Raw genomic sequence first — 21,954 nt, forward strand, 5'->3', positions numbered from 1 at the left:
AGCTCAAGTTATAAACATATTTTTTGAATTTTTATTCTTTCTTTAATTAAATGCTTTCATTTATTTTTATCAAGTTTTTCACTTCCTTCAAGTCCTTTTAGTCTCTCCACCCAGCTTTACATTCTCTTTCTCTTTTCAAAATCAAACAAACCAAAAACACCCCACAAAGACGGCAAACCAAACCAAACAAAAGACCAGTAAGACAAAAAGTGCCAAGACAAACAGTGAAATTGCCTACTCCTGGGCATGAGGCTTGCCTTGTAGTATGGTTAAGATACCCAGTGACACTCCAGTTGTCCCTCACAGGCAAGTATCAGCTGAAAAGAGCTTTAGGTTAGGGTGATCCACTTCCCTCTTTTTATGCTGGGATTCTGTCTGACTTCAATTTGAGCAAGCACCTGCATGTTGCTCCAGACTGCATTCATATACGCATGTCTAGAAGTTACTGCAGCCTTGGAGTTGCCCATGCCTCTGCCTCTACCTCTAACAATCTTTCACCTCTTCTTTTGTGTAGTTCCCTGAGCCCTGAGGGGAGGAGTGTTTTCTAGGCCTAACATCTCCAGGCTAGCTTTTAGAATGACTTTTTAGTTATCTTTTTTCCAAAAGATCTTTTCTTATCATAAACATACAAATTATTTCTGATACCATCATGAGGGAGAGGCAATGTCAAAACTTCATACCCAGTTACCAAGGACCAACACCAATGTAAAATGTCTGCTTGATCTAATGTGATGAAGCCTGCCTGGAGTGGCAGCTGAGAAATCATGCAGCTAGCTGACAGCCTGCAGGGTCCACATGTCAAGAGGACTGCAGGCACAGGCAGGACAGCTTCAGCTCCACTTGGAGCGGGCCAATTTGTTTTAAGGCAAAGGTAAGGTTAAAAATTAAGAGTTTTGAGGCGGAGGACAACCTTGCTGCATGATTATGCATTTTGCCTACCTTCAGCCAAAAGCCCCAGGGCTGTTCTCACCCATCAGTGCAGTCACATCATTTCAACCACTGGAGTGACTGTTTCACTAACCACTTGAGTAATATCTTTAACTGTGGGTCCCACTAGAATGCTGGGACCTCACTCCTTTGCCTCAACCGTTTCCTTTATCTCTCCGGTCTGAACTGACATGCTGCTCCACCAGAGAAGCTTCCAAGGGGAGTTTCCCCTAACCACCGATGGGAGCTTCCTATAACCCTTGTGGAAGCATCCTAAACCCCTGCAGTTGCTCTCCATATGGAACAGATACGCCAAACTTTCCTGATCAGAGCACTTGGCACACTCCATAGCAATTAGCAGCTTAGACTGCCAACTTCATCGTTACATCATAAGCTTCACAAGGCAAGGGTCATGGCACCATGCCCAGACACCATGCCCTTCCATAGAAACTACTCAGTAGCCAGCTACTTGTGGACTATGCAGAAGAATAATGAAAAGATCGTCCAAAGAGGATGGATTTTCAAAACCCATCACAGGAAGCGAAGGGGAAGCTGAGTACTTCCACGCAAACTAGAGTTTATTCTGTAGCTTGGAGAGTAGTTAGGAGAAGACAGGATATCAGAGTAGCCTTAGACACTCAAGGGTTGTGACAGAAATTCTTCAGTGGCAAAATGGAAAAGACCCAAAGAGCAAAGGTGCAAAACTATAAAGGTATAGTATAATTGAAGGTAAATGCTTTAAAAGGGCTGAGTTGATTTGCTGACTGGGAGATGCATCTTTCTGACTACTGCAAAATAGACTAATTAAAAACTTATGAAGGAGCAAATTTGATATATATATATGTATATATATATAATTCATACTATATATATGAAAACATATACATGTATATATATTCACTTGATCCTAGAACTCTACAGAGAATATGACATCATTGAATATTTTGCCAAGGTCACCTAGTAAGAAGAACAAGCATAGGGCCATGATTGAAATGCAGGGCATCCATCCCTACTCCCCAAACTCCAGTTTCTTTGTCACTTCGGGAGCCAGGCTGGGGCTAAATGATCCCTTCCTGAGAGGCTACTGAGAATTAAAGAATGCCATTAGAGGAAATAAGAGCTGGATGCCATGACACCCTATTCTGTAACACCTGATTACTGCTACTCAGGATGGCCCAGTTCAATCCAAGTGGGACCTGGAACTTCCTCGACAAGCCAGATATGAACAACACAGATTTATATCACCTGAAATTCCATGTTTTGAGATAGAAGCAGTTTTATATTGTGGGATGTTAGTCGAAACTGTGTTGCATTATCTTATGCTGTGGAACGTTTGTTTTAATGATGCAAAGATGGGTTGCATTCTTTTATGTTGCATTTGTTTAACTCTGTGAAGCTGTGTTCCTTTGCCTGCCTAAAACACCTGATGGGTCTAATAAAGAGCTAAGCAGTCAATGGCAAGGCAGGAGAGGAAGAGGTGAGGCTGACACACAGGAAGAATAAATAGAAGAAGAGAAAAGAGGGAGGAGCAAAGAAAAGAGGAGGAGAGAAGGACACCAGGGATCAGCCACCCAGCCAGTAATGGAGGAGATGAAATAAAGGTATATAGGACAGAGAAAGGCAAAAAGGAGATGGGATAATATAAGATTTAAAAAAAAGCTGGCTAGAAATATGCCACACTAAGGCTGGGCATTCATAAGTAAGAATAAGTGTCTGGAGCTGAGTGGCAGGCCCCACAAGAGCAAAGAGTTAAAAAAGAAAAAGAAAAAAACTACAGTTTTTTTTTTAAACTCTCTTTTAATTTCTTCTTTGGGTATTTCATTCTTTCACATCCTGCATCTTGATCCTATTCATCTCCCCATCCCTTTGTATCTACCCTCTGCCCTTGCATACCCTCCTCCAGAATAAAATAAAATTTAAGAGAAATAAAAGAAAAATTTCATCATGGAAGCTGTAGTATGACACAGTGAGTCCCACAATAACCCCCTTTTATCCATGTATCTTTATTTGTAAGTGTTCATTGCCAAGAGCCATTGGTCTGGTTCAAGGCCTCTGGTTTCTGCTACACCAACACTGGGCCCTCCCTGGGACTCCTCCTGGATACCCTGCTGTTGCCCTGTGTCTTGGAGATCTTCCAACTTTGAATCTGCAGCACCTGCTGTGAGTTCCAGCAGCTCACAGATGGGGTGGATATTGGAGTGAGCCAACCCTAGTTCTGGCCAGGTCTCTCCCCCAACCCTGTCCTCACCCTCAGAGGCTCTCCAGCATTGCCCTGGCTGGTTTACCCCTTGCAGCAGTAAGCAACTGGCTCTCCTGCTTTATGCCCTCAGGGTTGGCTCTTCCACACCTACACCAGCAGGGCCAGCTCTTTTATGTTGCCCAGGCCAGGTTCAGGGGCCACTCTCCCCAGTGCTATAGTTGGTGAGGGGAAGGGCCAGCTCTTCCACCTGCCACAGGCAGTGAGGGTTGGAGGCACCACCATATGGCAGGCAAGGGAGGATGGGACCAGATCTCCCAAGCTCACATTGTCCAGGCAGTTCACATGCACCCCTGTCAATAGTCTCGGCTCTCCTGCGCTGCCCAGGTGAAGTACAGGGCCCACTTTCCTGAGTGCAACAGCTGGTAAGGAGGGGGTCACTCCCTCATCCACCCACCTACCACAGGCGGCAGGAGTGAGGGCATCTTTCCCTCATCCTTACCACTGCATGGCACCTGTGGGGGGCATGGCCATCTATCCCACTCCCACACCCTCAGGGCCAGCTCACCCATGTGGCATATCCACCAATAGGGTCAGCTCTACTGTGCAGCCTAGGCAAGAAGCAGGGCCCACTTTCCTGAGTGCAGCAGCTAGGAATGGTGAGGGTCAGCTCTTGGCTACCACAAGTGGTGAAGAATGAGGGGTGGGGGGCACTTCCCCCTCCCCTCCCATGCTGCTTCATGACAGACAATAGGGGGGCCAGTTATTTCAAACTCACACCTTGGGGACAGCTCACCAACAGGGTTACCTCTGCTGTGCTGAAGGCAAGGTGCAGGGCCTGCTCTCCTGTGTGCTGCAGCTAGTGGGTAGGAGCAGCTCTTCTGCTCTTAAAGCCTAAGGGCCAGGTCTCCCACCTGCTGCTGTCAGAGTGGGGGCATTCTTCTTGGGATACCATCCCTCTTCAACTTCCTTTTTATATTTCTACTTATCTATTTATACATGTATGAGTATTTTGCCTGCAAGTCTATCTGTATACCACATGGGTGCCTGGTGTCCTCAGAGGCCAGAAGACATCAGATCCCATGGAGCTGGAGTTACAGATACTTATGAGCTACTATGTGAGTGCTGGGAATCAGACCTGGGTCTTCTGGGAGAGTAGCCACTGCTGGAAAGCCCTGAGGCATCTCCCTAGCTCCTTCTCTTTAACTTCTACTGCAGCACTGAGTACAATGATTCCAAGTTCTTGACCCATCTGTAATACTTTTGGGAGCCATTCTCCTCTACAGTAATCGGATTTAAAAACTAACCCCCCTCTGTCTCCTGCCCTGCCACCAAGTCTGGATCAGCTAAAATAAACCACATGATTATCTACCTATGGGTTAAATGGATATGAAAACCACTCCATGACCCCTCAAGTCATCGAAGTGTTACCAAGGTTGGACCTACAATAATCAAGACTAGTGTATACTCCCAACAAGCAAAAATGACATCCCTCTGGATCAACATCTAGTGTAGTAGAAGGTTCCTAGTCTTTGCTCCACAAATGATGAACAGCTTCCTAGTTAATGTGATGTCACTGGATTCTAGTCACTGCTCCACAACTGATGAATGACTTCCTAGTTAACGTGATGTCTCTGTGATCATTGATAAGAAACAAGGCAAGACGCTGAGTAGGTACATTCAGATCTTGCTTGATTCAATAGCTTAATATCAGTATTGTATGGATATGATCTTGATCTCATTCTCTACATTAATGATCATTTTCTTTATTAATCCTTGAGTGTAAAGAATGGTACCAACCACATATTTGAATGTATACATGTTGTAACAAGGCTGCTTGATGGTTTCGGCCGCTGGGCAGCTCAGACCCAAAATAACCACACAGAAATTGTATTACTTGCAATACTTTTTGGCCAATAGCTCTAGGTTCTTATTGGCTAACTCTCATATCTTAATTTAACCCATTTCTAGTAATCTGTGTATTGTCACGTGGCTGTGGCTTACTGGGTAATGTTCCATCTGGCTCTGGCAGGGCTACATGGCTTCTCCCTAAACTCCGCCTTCCTTCTCCCAGCATTCACTTTAGTTTTCCCCACCTAGCTATATTCTTTTGCCCTATCATAGGCCAAGACAATTTCTTTATTAACCAAAGGTATTCACAGCATACAGAGGGGAATCCCACATCATATAAACTTTTCAAAATTCTGTTATTAACACTTAGTCAAGGAGCAAAAATAAAACAAAATAAAATATAAATCAAGTATCAATAAAAGGCCTTCCCTTCCATGGGAATGCACAGAACTATCACTGGGTATATGAAGAGGTTGCTATATGTCAATCCCAAGAACACTGTTTAAGTATAAGCCTAGGGAGAACAGAGTCACAGGCTAAAGAATGACTCCTGTGGTATAAATCTTCTGGCTCTTCCACAGGTGATATCAAATGCTCCTTTTTGTTACTCTGGAACATCCTAAAAAGGTAGATGGTTTGTACATTCGGTCACATAATAATTCTAACATTATGGAGGAAGGCCTTCGTTAGAATTTTTATCCACATGGAAGTGTTTGTAATTTGTTGTACAAATGTTTATCTGAAAAAATAACATTTATATTCAAGTATTTATGACTAAAATGATATAATGTCTGGTATTTACTTCAAAATAATCCAGCCATGGGGTGGGGGTTGGCAATACAACAATTGCTAAAGTCAGATAGAGGCCATATAGGAGCTCATTTTGATTTTAGGTGTAATTGACATTAGAGAAAAGATTTAGTGGTAATTCATTCAAGCCCATTGGGCCACCAATTAGGAAAGAGATGTTGCACAGAGAAACACTCACCTCCATCCCACAGAGGTGTCTTCTCCCTCTGGCAGAAGACAAGTTCCATCTTATCAATACCAGGCCAACAGCTCTGCCTTACCCAGGGGCTTGGGCACACAGAAGGGCAGGGTGAGACTTAAAAATGTCTGACTTAGTAGGAACTCTTTTTGAGTTATACGCATTTGACAGATTCAACTTTCCAAACACACAGTTGATTTTACCATAACAAAAGGCCTTCCAGCGAATGTGAGCCTATAAGGGGGAGCTTAGGACTGTGAGGAAAATGGTTGCTGCAGAAACACAGCATGTGGGTAACAGGGAGGGTAACAAGAGTCTCCTGTTGGGATCAGCCATGACCTCACCAGGCTCTTGGGATAATGGAACCAGAGAGTCTCTTATGCCACTAGGCCTTTGCAAAGGCAAGAACTCTTATCTTGAAACACATCCACTGTCCTCGACTAGCTCTGTCTCCCCCACCTGCTTTTCTGTTTACTTAACACATCACACAAAGGTGCATCTGCATGACTTACAACCCTACAGACTTCTCCTCTGGTGCAAGTTTATCCATGAGGTAATTTGGATTATTCTTCAATTAGACATTAAACCGTTGACCAGATATTCAATAAATGTTTATTTGGTCTCTACAAGAATAACTGACTGCCCCGTGTGAGTACTTTCAAGGACAAGCCAGTGGCTTCACAATGGCAGAGCCACTGAAGAAAGCTTAGCCTGTGCTTCAGTGCAGAGGGCTGCATCGCAGGAACTGCCACCAAATGCTTTCCTGGGAACCAAGCATGCCCCCAGCTTCACTGGAAGAACACCACACCTCTAGAATGTTCTCTTTCATTCTACCTCAAGAACTTCTTCCTTTCAGGCAAACAACTCCTGTAGGGCGTAAGAACAAAGGAGAATTTTCCCTGGACTCTGTGGAGCAGGTGCCCCCTTTACTACTGATGACAGAAGGTGACACTCAGAACCTCAGAAGAAGACTTTTCCCAGGCAGGGGCTGCAGCAGTCATTCATGCTAAAGTGATGGAGGTGGGTCTTGTATCTGTCTGTTGCTTTCATTGGTGAATTAATAAAGAAATTGCTTGGCCCTTTGATAGGACAGAAAATTAGGTAGGCGGAGAAAACAGAACAGAATGCTGGGAGAGAGAAAACCGAGTCAGTCAGTCACCATGATTCTCCCACTCCAGACAGACGCAGGTTAAGATCCTTCCTGGTAAGCCAGCTCGTGGTGCTACACAGAATATTAGAAATGGGTTAGATCAATATGTAAGAGCTAGCCAATAAGAGGTTAAAACTAATGGGCCAGGCAGTATTTAAAAGAATACAGTTTCCGTGTAATTATTTCGGGTAAAACTAACTGGGTGTCGGGATGCAGCCCTGCCGCTCCCCACTACTACACTGATTTGAGCACAGATTAAAGAACAATAGAATCCTGAAGCTAGAAAAGACTGTGCGATCTATAGAATAGCGGGCATTAAAGGAGCAGGTCTTCTAGACCCCATCCAGGCTGCAGACAACATAGGGAGCTCAGTCTCTAAAGGGTTGGCTCGGTAACATGGTGAACTATTCTACAATACCAAGATGGCAAGCCAGAATCAGGAGGTCAGATTCATCTACCCAAGCCTCCACACCACCACACCGTCTGGGCCTGATCATGATCCTGTGGCATTTATATCCACTGTATATCAAACTGAATCAGAGCTCAGACCCTGGAAAGTTTTCCCTTTCCCTACCTTATGAAATACCAGTCTTTAAGCCAACAGGCTGCTCATGGGTCTCTCGGGCTCAGTATCATGAGTGTCTTGAGTTGGGGACTATCCCAAGCCTTGCTGAACAAATTCCTGGTCTCTACCTACAAGTAGATGGTCTATGCCAGCAGAAGCTTCCTTTTACCTGACAGCCAAAACTGTCTCCAGACCTTGTCAAACATTCCAGAGACGTAAAATCAAACCAGACGGAAAGCAACGGTGTCAGAGAATCACAGCATCTCAATGAGATCATCTGAGTCCAAAGCCCAGCTCACGGATGGGGAGATGCACCAGGGTGCTGGAGCTGACCCTGATATCCAAGTCCATGACAGCAGTGTTTCTGGTCCCTCAGTTTCTGTGTGATGCCCCTGTCCTGTGTTTACCTTGTGGGGTTATAGCTGGCAGCATCTTCTATAAGTTTTCAACCAAACCACTCAGACTCCTGCCAATCCGATGCTGCTCTTAACTGGAAGTTAACTGAAAATGCCACATGTCCCCCTTGCTCTGCCTTTTTAGGAGAGGCTGGAAGACCCCCATAATTCTTCTCCTTCTTTTCCTAAGCCCCACAGACTGTTGTAAGGATAGAGATAGCATGAGGTATGGTGCTTGGAATTACTTAAGTTCCACATTTCCCAAGCATGTGGATTATTTAACTGCTGATTGTGATTATTTAAGCTGAAAACCTACACTCCTCTAACTCAGAAAATGTTTGTATTTCCATTAAAAACCACCAGGCCAATGGCCCTTTTGATTGACACTTTTCACTATTAAAACTATATATCTACTTCGTGTTTCCAGCCAAAAGACAGGCTGCCCCTTATTGTGTTTTAAGATATGGAGCTGACTTTCAAGGTTCCCTTCATTCGCTCCCTTCCTGTCCCCTCATTCCCATCACCCCACCCTTTCGCCCTGCTCTCCAGTCATATCTCCCCACTGCTCCCCAGTTAATGGACACTGGCCCCTGCATCCATAGGCTAGAGAACTGTGCATACAGTAGCTAACATCCTATGCATAGTACTGAGTATGCTTGTACTTGAGTTCAGATCCCAAATCCTCCATGTTTGTAACAGTAGACTAGGAACCATTACACTGACTACCTGGCAGGGGACAGCAGTGATTCATGTGACATGTCAATAACATCACATAAATATATCTTTCTAAGTTTAACCTCACAGCCTGAAGCACAGAACAGTATTTTTGCCTGGATTTGTTTGAGTCTCTGAAGGCATTTTAATCAAATAGCACATGCCTCTTTGTGGGAATTAAGGAAGGTCCTTGATTCTCTATGGCATACAACTTAATCCATTTCAAAGTTTTCCTCTATATTGTTTACTGATCATCATTTCTGCTTTGTTCATATATTTCATATCTAAAGAGTGTTATGGGGAAAAGGTAATGGATAAAATACAGAGGAGATCTACTCTTATCTTACATGAGAGGCAGTGTTGAACCAAAATTCTTTTTTTTTCTTTGAGACAGGGTTTCTCTGTAGCTTTGGCGGCTGTCCTGGAACTAGCTCTTGTAGACCAGGCTGTCTTCGAACTCACAGAGATCCACCTGCCTCTGTCTCCCGAGTGCTGGAATTAAAGGCGTGCGCCACCACTGCCCAGCCCAAAAAGCATTTTGAACTGCATTTATCACAGGAAAAAGAAAGATTCTGGCAATTCCTGACTGATCCATTGTTCCAGGTCATTTTATGAATATATGGATTGTACTTGAAGGAGACTTTGAAATCACATTGTGTCCCTCAACAGACGAGAGAGAGAGAGAGAGAGAGAGAGAGAGAGAGAGAGAGAGAGAGAGAGAGAGAGAGAGAGAGAGAGAGAGAGAGAGGAGACAGACAAACAAACAGACGGACAGATAGAGACACACAGACAGATAGAAACAGTATGGGTTAGGGATAATTTATTTGAAGTGTACTTGCAATGTGGTACAGCGGCTTACTAGCTGGTCTATTTTTTTCCTAGTCTGTAAAGAATTGCAGGTCCTCCCAGTACTACTTTCCTTTACTTGTTGATTTGCCTTCCACGGTGTTAGCTGTTCATAGATCGAGCCACATAAAAGCTGCATCTTCCTGCCTGTGTAGGTAAAATGTGTGACCGTGTGACTTAAAATTGGCTAGTGAGCCACTCCTTCCCACAGGGCATGTACAGTACTGGGTCTATGAATAGAACCTTTGTCAGGAGTATTTTCTATACCTTAAAATAGCACCTAGAAGAGTGCCCAGCGCTCAGAGCGGCCCTTACACAAAGCAGATGCTCAGCAACTCTTTCTCAAATGAGCTGTTAACTGACTCAGATGCGGTGGCAGATATGTGTAACTTCGAGGCCAGGGAGGTTCCTTCCATTTCCCTCCCTTCTGCTGGCTGGAACATGGCTTGGACACTTGAAAATGAGGCCAGAATTTCAGCACCATAAGGTGGTGGCCAAATGCTTCGAGTGGCAAAGCTTCAAGACAGAAGTTGCTACTTGTACGAGTTTTCTGTTCCTTGTGTTGGAAGCTAACTAGAACATTCCACTCTTGTAAGGTTATTTTCTTTACAGTTAAATTTTATTTCTCCACTATAAGGTTTATATGCAGCAAATATTTTGTCTTCTGCTATGGGCATTGAGCTACCAATTTCAGAATTAAGAGTGGGAAGCAGAACTCGTGAATGACAGCTAACTGTACTAATGCCATTGCCTGTAGCACAAATCAAAATCCACACTGAACAAGTCATCCTCTATAACATCTATCCCTCCTTGCGTGCTTACCATCTTTAATCTCCACGTGTAACTATGCAGCTACAATAAGCATCCCGAAAGCTCCATCTAACGCAAATGCCTTTCAAACCTGGGCAGACATTCTAGGACATTCTAGACATGTGGCCATAATACTAATATATTTTAAGCTGGACTTTACGGTTTTATCAATAATGTATTTTTTTAGGGAAGAAACTACATTGCAATTTAAAAGAAAATTATTTATTGAATAAAATTAAAATTTGAAGATATGATGACCACATCCTAAGTGTCACGAATGAATTAATGACAAAATAATGCACACTTACAAGCCTGAGATTATTTCTCATGAATGAGGATCCCATTCAATCCCCGAGACGCCTCTGGGAAATAGTAGAGCCCCCTTACAACCAAGTTTATCAATTTGAAGTAATGGCTGCCTTCAGAACTCCTCTCCCAGACTCCATTTATCCTGTGCAAATTGCCAGGCACTTAGAATTCCTCCCTGAAGAAATGTGATTTGTCTTTTCTCATGATGGCATGAGGTAAAGAAGAAATTGATTTTATCATATTCTGTACGTTGCCTCTGCTTTGAAGGGCACTTACCTAATGAGTGGCTCTCTCAGAAAGGATCCCAGATCAAAGGGGCCAATAAGATGATGGCGTAGCTTGAGAGGGTGCCGTACCCCACGGGAATGCACTAAAACAACTCACTGTATACAAAGGCTTGAAAACTATCTGGAGGAGACGTCTGAAATCTAACCATACCCAGGAAATGAAGATGAACTCCACAAAAATCATCAGATGAGTTAAAACGCTGAGGTTTACATAAAACTTTTACACAGGTATAAGAAATCGCCAGCAAAAATCTAAAAGACATGCCTCAAATTATGGGACTGGCAAGTAGTTATTAAAGCACTTGGAGTGACTTAGCATTTTATAATAAATGAAAAGTATCAGCTGCCTGTCTGCCTGGGAAATTATTACGACAGGTCAGCCTGTCTGAGAAAATGCACAGGCAGGTCAGGGTCTCACGGTCCTCATTCCTTTTAGCTACAGATATCAAATTCACCTGCCAGAAATTAAATGACCGAGCTTGGTTACTGGAATGTAAGGTAATTGCGCAGTGCTTAAAGCCAAATTTAGAAAGTTCTTAATAGTCTTTTAATAAAAGTCTTTTTTAAGTAGGAGCAAATGTAACAAAAATTAAACATCATAAAATGTCTTAGCAAAAGCTTTTGGATATTTTTAAAGTAGAGCAATATTCTTACACAGAGGGAAAGGAAAACACTGTCTTCTTTGACGGAAATACACAGTTATGAACTATACGTTTTTTCCAGTATCAGAACGATGGCCAGCAGTTTGGATACAAACCAATAAGAATCAAACTAAGAGAGTGTTGGGGGAAGAACAACAGGATTTCTTCATGTAAATTCAGGGGATCTCCCTCTTCATGAACTTATCTTCACTTCCTGCACTGGTGCGGAAAGTGGGAAGGCACGTAACATTGTGTCTTCTCTCTCTGTATCCCAAATAACCTGGAAGGCCCTTCCATTTGGAAATGGCATTATAAGTGATGTGTCAAACCTCTCTAGAGGTTACATAATAAAACACTTTATTCATTCATTTCTGTCACTCCTTTTACTAAAATTGTAAACTTGACAAGGTAAGGGGGATTTTCTATTTCCAATAGGTTAGCACCTACCTTGCTGTAGAGGATCAGCGAGAAACTATGATATTTTTTAAACTAGTTCACCCTTTGGTTCACAAATGCTTATTGGTTCCCCATATGCAGTTTTCAAAGGAAAAGCAAGTGCAAAGTTACAGCATGTGGTTAACTTCCAGCCAGAAGAACCAGGCACTTTCTCCTTCTAATTCTGATCTAGATCTAAATCAAAAGAACACTCTCTGCCCACTGAAGAACAATGGCAGGAGAAAACACAAGTCAGTGTGATGCGGGTCTCAAGATGATATCACACCACACACATACACACACAAACACACACACACACTCCACTTAAAAATGAAATAACTGGGAACCGAAGAGAGGACTCGGCCATTAAGACGGCTTCCTTCGTACCCTTCCAGAGTTCATTTTTCAACACTCAGGTCAGAAGGCTCATAACTCAGGGAAGCCATACACATCACACACACATACACACTTCAACAAAACCTGAAACAGCCAAAAGTAAATGGTTACCAAAGTAGGACCAGAGGCTCTTGAGGTAGTAGAACAAGCAAACTGTTCTCAGTGACTGTATTATAAGGCCACGGATGATATATGTTTCATGTTGCTTCTCTGTGTATCCTGTTTCTCTCTCTCTCTCTCTCTCTCTCTCTCTCTCTCTCTCTCTCTCTCTCTCTCTCTCTCTCTCCCTCTCTCTCTCTCTCTCTCAAATGAACAATATTATATTCAAACATTATATAGCAAGTACAAAAAAGGTTATCTCTTCTATGGCTGATGTTGCTCGGGTCAATATTGGGTAAGGAAAACATAACAATAACAACGAAAACAAGTGGGCAGAATGCGTGGAAAGACATTCCAGTTCATTGTGAGGACACATGAGCTCCTGCACTACCACGGAACATGGCCTGCTACCTTATGAAGTCATGGTCTCTAACAAGAATGGTGGTGCTTCCCAGGGCCTGGGGAATCCTTCATCGGCAATTACACATACAGGAGTCTCCTTAGACCAATTGGGAGCGTGGATCCAGCTGGCTTCCACTTCTAAAACTTCATACCATTTGATTTTTGCAATGAATTTAACAGGCACACCTCTCAGTCTTAAAATCCCACGTTAGATTTCAAAGTACTTTCACACATGCTATTTTACATGAATCTCAGTCCAGTACTTCATTTCTACTCTGACCTTAACACACTTCTATAAAGCAGGCCGGGCAGGCATTACTCCCTCCATGCTAATGAAGAGAAAACTTTGGCAATCAAAAAGTGATCTTCTCTCATGTCACGAGAAAATAATGCCTTTGTCTTGACTCGGGGCCCCACCCTTCTTCCCTCTAGTATGGCATGGTGACTCTCTTCCTACCAGGGGTTAGCAGACCTGTTTAAAGATGAGTTCCAGCTGAATGAATATCCAAGTTTTTCTATAGCTTGATTAGTAAGCATCAGACATAGTAATGCACATTTGATTGTTTCAGCAGCTTACACAGGGCTCAGTCAATACCACGTAGCAATGCATCAGTTCAGATGCTTGTTCCATACCTATGTCTCCTTAGTCCCAAGTGAGGCATCCAGAGCTGGTCTGCTGGGTGAGTTAAATAATGAACCGGGTTCATATTGGGTTTAATGAAGCAAGACTTTGTTTCTTTGACCAACAGAATTAACAGAAGAATTCTGTATTTATTCTGCAGTGGCAGCAGATTAAACACTTCAGAAATAATGTGGCAATTCTCCAAAGAGGCCTTAGCTAGGTGCTATCTGAAATCATGATATTAAGTAGTAAAAACATACACATGGAAATGGCTTGTATGTTTTAGAAAAATAAATCCAATTTTAGATAAATGGTACTCCTCAAAAAGCACCTTAGACATATGACATTGTGTCCACTGGTCAACAAGGCCTTTATAGACACATATCATCTTCTGGGTGTCAAGCTCTCTGCTCACATTGTAGAGGAGGAATTTGGGGGCGGGGAAAGCCAACAAGGTTAAGGGCAGTTCCCTTCCACAGTTACCAGGTGGAAGTACTAGGATTGTACCGATTTGATCATTCCTAATCCAGAATAGTCCATTATTGCTCCTTTTCTCAAAATTATGCAAGTAATGCTCTTTTATAAACAAGAATCAAAGGGCTCTGATAACAGCTTATTGTATAATATGGGGAGCCATGGAGAACAATGAGGCCGCCTGCCCACGCAACAGCACACAAAGGGGACAGAAGTGGATGTGTTCGACACACGTGTGTGGTTTCACCATCTCATCTACTTGTTTGCCCAATGGTCAGTGAGCACCTGCCACATGCCCAGCTCTGGGAATGGCAGTAGGATTTCTGCAGCGACTCAGGCAGACAGACGTTCCAGACCTGGTACCATGCACACAAAGCTCCACGGGAGAAGGAGGGAGCAGAAAGGGAGCCTGAAATGGCAGGCTTTGCGCTAATCCTGGCCAGGTGGCTGTAAGCAAATTATTTGAATCTCTCGGAGTCTCAGTTCCCTGGCTTCTAAATGGTGTATAATAATATCTGTTTTTATTATATCATCTTTTATTAGACAAAATACTATTTTATATGAGTTTATATGTGAAAAAAAACTTACTTGTTCTTTGGTCTTGGAGAAACTGAGGTAGTTGAAGAGACATAAAAGTTTTCTTCTCATTATTAAACCCTTCAAAAATATTTCATTCCATATTTTCCATGATCTAAGCTTTCTCGGTTTAATGTTAACCATGTGTAAGACTTGCTGGGTCACCATGAGGTCACTCTTCCATACCTAGCCACCAATTTCAAAGTCTGTGTTACTGGCTTAAGATGCCACAGTTGTGGGAGGAAGTAGGATTTAAATTATATCTTACGATTGTTTCATTTAACCATTTATAGAAATGCAATTTCTTGACTAGTTCTTTAGGAACAAATACATTGCAACTATTATTCAAATCATTTAATAATTCTCCTTCCAATTGTCCTCATGGTGATCTTTCATTGGGAAAGTGAAACAGGAGCTGGGTATATATAGGTGGGTGTGTTACGGGACCACTGGAAGGACTGCTTCCCAGCAACCAGCTCCACTGTATTCACAGGAGCACTGAAAGCAATACAGTCTCCTGCTACTTACCTGTCCCTCCACCTGAACCACGGTGTGCCTGTTGGAAGATAGTCCAACCTGTCTTTTATCAATCTGCTAAATCTGAGTCCTGTGTCCTTGGCACTGAAAGTCAGTGCTAGCCAGGCACTGAACAGGAGCGAGGATAACAACTGGCAACGTCCTAGTTTCTCAGGGACGTTCCCGCTGGCTGCAAGCAGCACTCAGACTACCGCTGGGCTGAACAAGACCTCAGTCTCTCTGCCACCTCAAACCTTGGTGACAAACAGATCTATGAATGTCAGTGCCGTCCATAAAACACAGACATACATATTCAGAAGCTGGCTATACATGTTTAAAGTAATGGATATTGAAAAACTGCGCACAATGAGACAACAAAGCTGTAATTGAAAAAACAAGCAACACCTCAAAAGTCACTAATTTTCTCTGAGCTCCTTCTCCACGTGTCCCGCCCTCCCTCTTTCCCTACCCCCAAAGGGAGGCAACAAAGACCAGAGGAGCAAAGAAGGTGACTCACTTCATCTCCAGGATTTCCTCTAGCTGTTTCCTCCTCTCTAGGCGGAGGTTGGCTAGGTGTGCTTCCTTTTCGGCCAGAGACTGCTGGGTGGAGGCAAGGCGCGCTTTGGTGGCATCCAGCTCCTGTCTGGTCTTCTCCAGCGCGTTCATCAGCTCCTCTATCTGAAAGGCACAGGGAGGTGCACGTGTAAGCTCTCCTTCAGTCATACTCAAGGTATGTCTCGCGACCCTGTGCTCCGACAAGAAACACAGAGAGACAATGGCCGTCTACAACTCCACACAAATGGGACTCATTTGTCGTCTGTCACTGACGGAAAAATGACTCTTTCAAACTCATGAAGTCTCCCCAACTCCTCAAGGTCTATTTAATTGGATTGACCAATGATCTTTATAGAAACTGTTTAACGTATCTATCAGAAGGGGGTTGCTTGACCCAAATTCCAACCTATGGTTAATAATCTCAGGTACTTCTTCCAGCTAGAGGAATGTAAGACTCAAACACACTTTGGCTGGAACTATATACACTTTTGTGTGGAGGCCCCACAGTGCTTTGACAGAAAGTTAATCAAGTGTTTCAGATTCATTCATGTTTTAACCTATCGAAACTTTGTTTGGTTAGAGGTAATTGACGTCCACAGAGCCTCGGGAGCCTTGTTCACCTCGCTTCCCTGACATACAATCAGGAAGCAGGCTTTGGCCAAAGGTAAACAGAATTCCAGCCACAAAAGGTTCAATTTGGTTTGCCCCTGAAGCTTGAGAGGGTTCTAAACTTGAACTAAATGACATGTAACTTTTATAGGGTGCTAATACACTGTAGAAATAAGCCAGACTATCAAATATCTAGGATTTTCAGCCAGGTCTCCCAAAAATTGGACCAAGGATCTATGAGACAAGGCCTTACCCTCCTCCAAACCATCGAGGGCTTTTAAAGCCAACACACAACAAGGAGGGCAGGTGTTTATGGTCATGTTCCAGAGACTTCCATGAAGCAAGCTGGTAAAATGTCATTCCCTGTACAGGCGCAGGCTGCATCCACTCTGCTGATTCAAAAATCATGGCCTAGGAAGTTTCTAGATTCCAGAGTTGATGTGTGGATTTCTAAGACTCTCCTTCCAGCTGAACTTGGCAGCAATGGAATTATCCATCACTAAAGTCAACAGAAAATCCTTCACAATGTGTCAATGACATGTAAGGTCCCAATTCATAAAGACTTGCTACATAATTTCTGCAGTTTTACATGGACTTCATTCAGAATAAGCATTGAAGTTCATGTCCAAGGTAAATTACATGCTTTTAAGGTTCAGAAGACCCTCCATCTTGCCCTGATAGAAAGAGGAGGCTTAATGAGCTTGTAAATCAAAGCTAAAACTAAAAAATTTTAAAAGCACAGAATATAAAAGATAACCTACAAAACTCACAGAATCATATACGTTTAACTGTAACTAGTATTACTCTACAGATGCATAAAAGTTAAAAATCAATTGAGTTTTTTAGTTTCTCATAAAGACCATTAAGTGACTAGAAGCCCTTCTGAAAAGTACCATATTGAAAGGAGTCTAATTCCTTTATAGACTTATTATTACATAGCAGTATTTCAAAAGGATACCACAGGCTGAAAGGATGGCTCAGTGGTTAAGAACACGAACTGCTCTTGGTGAGGACCCCAGTTCAGTTTCCAGCATCCCACTTCAGGCAGTTCCCAACTGCCTATAGCTCCAGCCCCAGGAGATGCAACCCTACCTGGGCTCTGTCAACACCTGTACTCAGGTGTATATATGTGCATGCACACAAACACACGTGCATGCACACAAACACACGTGCATGCACACAAACAACACACGTGTATGTTTAATTAAAAATAAAGATATAACAGATTTTATTCTAAAGACCAACTCAGGGAATATGCCTGACTCTCCACATGGGACAACCTATGTTCTCTAGACCCCACTTTCTGTCACAAATGTTCTTTACTTCAAATACACTATTTATTCCAGGAATTATTATTTTCTCTTATTAGTTGGAGCTGAACTCTCTGAATCCGTAGATGTAGAAATATCAAACTCAGCTAGGTTTACAAGCTGTTAGCTCTCCTGCCACCATCCGGCTTGTGGTAGACGACAGCTAGCTTCACAATATTCCAACCAAACAACTTTTAACCAGTTCTGGTTGGTAGTATCAGTTTGTTATATCAGTGATTCTACACGAAGAGCCTGGACACCTGAGAGGTGTTGGCATGGTGGAGATACCATCTCTTCCCAAATCCAGCAGTCCTAGGGTCAGGCCAGACTGGTGTTCCCAACATGTTGCCAGTAGGGTTTCCAAATGCTTCTTCAGGCTCTGCCAACCCTACCCCAGTTTGTGAGTTCCTAGACAGAAAGAGCTGCCTGCCGTGGCGCTGGCCCCCAAGCCACAGTTCCCGCAGCCACCTGCAAACAATCACTCTCTCAGGGCACATTTCCAAGCACCGCCATGGTTATACTCGGTTTAACATTTTAGAGCTCGTGAACACGGAGGAGCAAGAGGTATTTCCCCTGGGGCAGGGGTCATTAGGCCAGGTTTCAGTATTCTAGTTCTCCACAAAATCTGAAAGTTACAGATATGAAAACTTAAGTTTTCTTATCCTTTATAATTAGTAATGTTATATTTAGTTAAGATACCCCCCAAATCCCATCTCCTAGAAATAAATATCATAACAGTTTGTTGTAATTTTCTACCTGTACTTATACACACACATCAGAGATTTTTTATATACAAATATGTACATATGGAAATAAAATTTTATAAATGATTAATGCATCATGTGTACTTTCTTTTGTTATTAAATAACCTTTGGAAATATTTTTCACAAATTAACAGTGCTGTAGCCTCTCTCCATTTTTCTAAATATTATAATTTCCTTAGTGTTATGGTCTGAGGTTTATGCCCTACCCCAGAACTCATGCTAAAATCCTGAATCTCAAGGACATGGCATTAGGTTTTGGGGGAAGGATTAGGTCATGAGGGAAGAATCCTAATTCATGATTAACCTTTGGTAAAACAAGAGTCAGGTAACTTGCTTCTTCTTCTGCCATGTAAAAGCATGGATAGAATTCAGCACAATGGCACATGGAAGTCAGTCCTCTCCTGAACTAGACCATTCTGGTGCTATGGTCTGGAGTACCCCAGCCTCCAAAACAGTGAAAAACAAGTTTCTGTTGGTAATAAGTCACCCATTCTGAGTGACTTATGAGCTGATTTTTGTATTTCTTTTGCAAATTTCTCATCATCCTTAGCCCCAGCCCTCTGCCCCAGGAATCTGAGCATAGAGTTTTCCGTCTCTGGCACAGACACTGAGGGGTGGACTGAGATTTCCGTCTCTCAGTGCTCATCAGAAGTCTCTTCAACCCTTAGCTCCTCCTGCCCACTCGGCTTCTCTCATACATATTTACCACCTGTGGTCACTTCCATATGGATGTTCTCATAGTGCTTTAAATCACCTCTTTGTCTGTACAACACCTGCTTGAACTGAATCAGTACAGTACCTCTTCCAAGTTCCAGCTTGCCTCTCCCTAGCACACCTACCATATGGGCCCAATACTTAACCATTTCACAATCGTGTGTGTAAAACCTCAAAATCACAAGGGCCTCTTCCTCTCCTTTCTCTAACACCCCACTTGTAACCAAGTCCAACAATTCTATTTTGAAAACACATTTTCGAGCCATCAGTCCACCCTAGTATTACCTTACTTTTAATACCACTAACTCAGGTCCCCTCCCCTTTCACATGTATGACAGGGCTTACAGTAATGATACATACATGCATACATTGTGTGTCTGCATGTACATGCATGTATGTACATATGTACGTATGTATGTATGTACGTATGTGTATGTATGTATATGCCTCTGCTCCTGGCCTCTGTCTAACCCTGCCCTCAGTGAGGACCTGGTTTCATTGTCAGCTTCCCTTGCAATAGTACCTATTTTTCAAGTCTGATTGACTTTCTAAAACATAATTAGAAAGGCGTAGCTGATGTGGGATTCCCCTCTGTATGCTGTAAATACCATTGGTTAATAAAGAAGCTGTTTTGTACCTATTGCAGTACAGAATAGGGCAAGGTGGGAATACTAAGCAGATAGAAGAGAAGAAAGAAGGTGGAGTGAGAGAAACCATGTAGCTGCTGCAGGAGACAGACGCTGGATGCTGGATGGAAACTTACTGGTAGGTCATAACCATGTGGCGATACACAGATTAATAGAAATGGGTTAATTTAAGGTATAAGAGCTAGCTAGAAATATGCATAAGCTATTGACCAAGCAGTGTTTTAATTAATGCAGTTTCTGTGTGCTTATTTCGGGTCTGGGTGGCCAGGAACGAACGAGTAGCTTCCACCTACAGGTAGCAAAGAGCAGACTAAAGTAAAGACCAGGAAAAAGATGTTAGGGAATAAAAAGGAAGACATCTTTCAAGCTAGGACTAGAGGGAGGTTTTGTTTGCTTTAAAGAAAGAATAAGAGATTTAAGAGGGAATGGGGTTGGGGAAGGAAAGCAGTTGCCAGTGTTTATGCTGCAGATTTCCAATTGTTTTCTACAGGTCTGAGTCAAGGTGGGGCTTCCCTTCCCACTGCCACTTTTAGCGGTTTGGACTGTGTGTCTTGGAACTGGCCTCCATCAGTCTGGGATTCAAAGAGGCTCCACAAGAATTATAACCTTCTGATTGCCAAGGAACTACACATTATCAACATCTGTCAAAAACGTCACTGGCCTACATCCCATATCTAGAAGGATATGGTTAGCCATAGCAGTGTGCTTCAGACTACGTTTACCAGATATCAAGGGCTCCACTAAGATGTCTAGGTGCTGACAGTTTAGCAGAATGGGAGGAGTGGATCAGCATTGGTCTCATTCCATCATCCCCAACACAAAGGGAGTTAGAGTCTACATTTGTCTGTCTTATTCATAGTATTTCACTTAAAATTTGACTTGAAATGTAAAAAAAAAATGAGGTTTTAAAACACTAAGAATAGCTAAAAGTATAAATTAAGTTAAATTAGTCTATATTAGTAATTCCTGCCTCAACATGTACTAGTTATCAAACCTTGGGAAAGCAACTGCATCTCTTCACTGAGAGTGGTGGTAATTCCTTAGCAATTCAGGACAGTCTGACATGAAGTGATGTACATGAAGTTTTCAGTGCAAGGATGGGCAAGTGGGGCGTCTGGTACATTCTTCACACAACAGGCAGCTTGGCAAGGTGCTTAGTAGACATGACTCAAAAGTGAGCTGCTGTCACTTACAACTGGATAGCTCTGGATTACAAAATTTCTGGGCCTCAAGGTCCTCACCTATGAAATGGGACTAATAAAAGCTCCGCTCAAAAAGCACTGTGAGAATTAGTTGAGTCAGTTTTCTCCTTGCTGTTACCAGTACCCCTGAAGAAGCAACTTAAGGGAGGAAGCATTTATTTTAGTTCAATTTTGAGGATATAGCAGCAGATAAAACTTATGGCTGCGCCAACAGGAGTGTGAGGTTTGTTCACACTCAAGTGTCCAGAGGCAGGGGGAGGTGGAGGTGTAGCTCACTTTCTCCTTTTCTATTCTGCCCATGGCTTCAGCCTATGAGATGGCACCTACCACATTCAGTGAAGGATGATTCTAAATCAAATCCAGTTGACAACAAAGATAGCTAGAACTTACGCTGTAAAAGTGATGACTTTTATTAACTAGCGCCTAGGGAATGTTTGACCCGTCATATGTTTGCTTGTTACTGAATTCAATGATTTCATTCTTGCTGCCATCTACCTTCAAGCACGCAGGCACATGAACATGTATTTCTAAACTTGCCTTCCCTCCTTTCTAACCCCAAAGATGCCCACCTTCCAGTGTCCCATCGGCACATTTCCCCCTGTATGCCATTCAAGATCTTTCAGTGATCAAAATCTGCAACTCTGCAAGAAGGCCTGGATCAAGTGTTGTCTGCATCTATAGGATCCTTGGGACCTTATGTAATTATTTCTTTAAGCTTTTTCTAACATTTTACTTTTGAAATTAAAATATAACTATATTATTTTAATCCCTTTTAAATCTTTCCTCCAACCGTGTAAAACCCTACCCCTGAATTCCTTCAAGTTTGTGACCTCAGTTTCTTTAGTTGTTGCTACACACACACACACACACACACACACACACAGACACACATGCTTTAGCTTGCTACATATTAAAATCACTTATGAAGTGAGAACAACTCCAACGCTTTGACC

At 42.7% G+C, this 21,954-nt stretch overlaps 1 protein-coding gene across 9 annotated transcripts in view; it reads right to left on the minus strand.

Moving 5' to 3' along the window:
* Erc2 (ELKS/RAB6-interacting/CAST family member 2) overlaps nt 1-21,954 on the minus strand; it is an 893,871-nt gene that overhangs the window by 330,022 nt on the left and 541,895 nt on the right. For all 9 annotated transcript variants that reach the window (XR_009057130.1, XR_009057128.1, XR_009057129.1 and 6 more), the window contains one exon: nt 15,718-15,878. Coding sequence is in view for 6 of the 9 variants with exons in the window: in XM_057769470.1 (XP_057625453.1) it covers nt 15,718-15,878 (161 nt within the window). In the remaining 3 variants the exon portion in view is untranslated. The remainder of the gene's footprint in view (nt 1-15,717; nt 15,879-21,954) is intronic.

The sequence above is a fragment of the Chionomys nivalis genome, chromosome 5, assembly GCF_950005125.1.
Source record: "Chionomys nivalis chromosome 5, mChiNiv1.1, whole genome shotgun sequence".
Lineage (NCBI taxonomy): Eukaryota > Metazoa > Chordata > Mammalia > Rodentia > Cricetidae > Chionomys > Chionomys nivalis.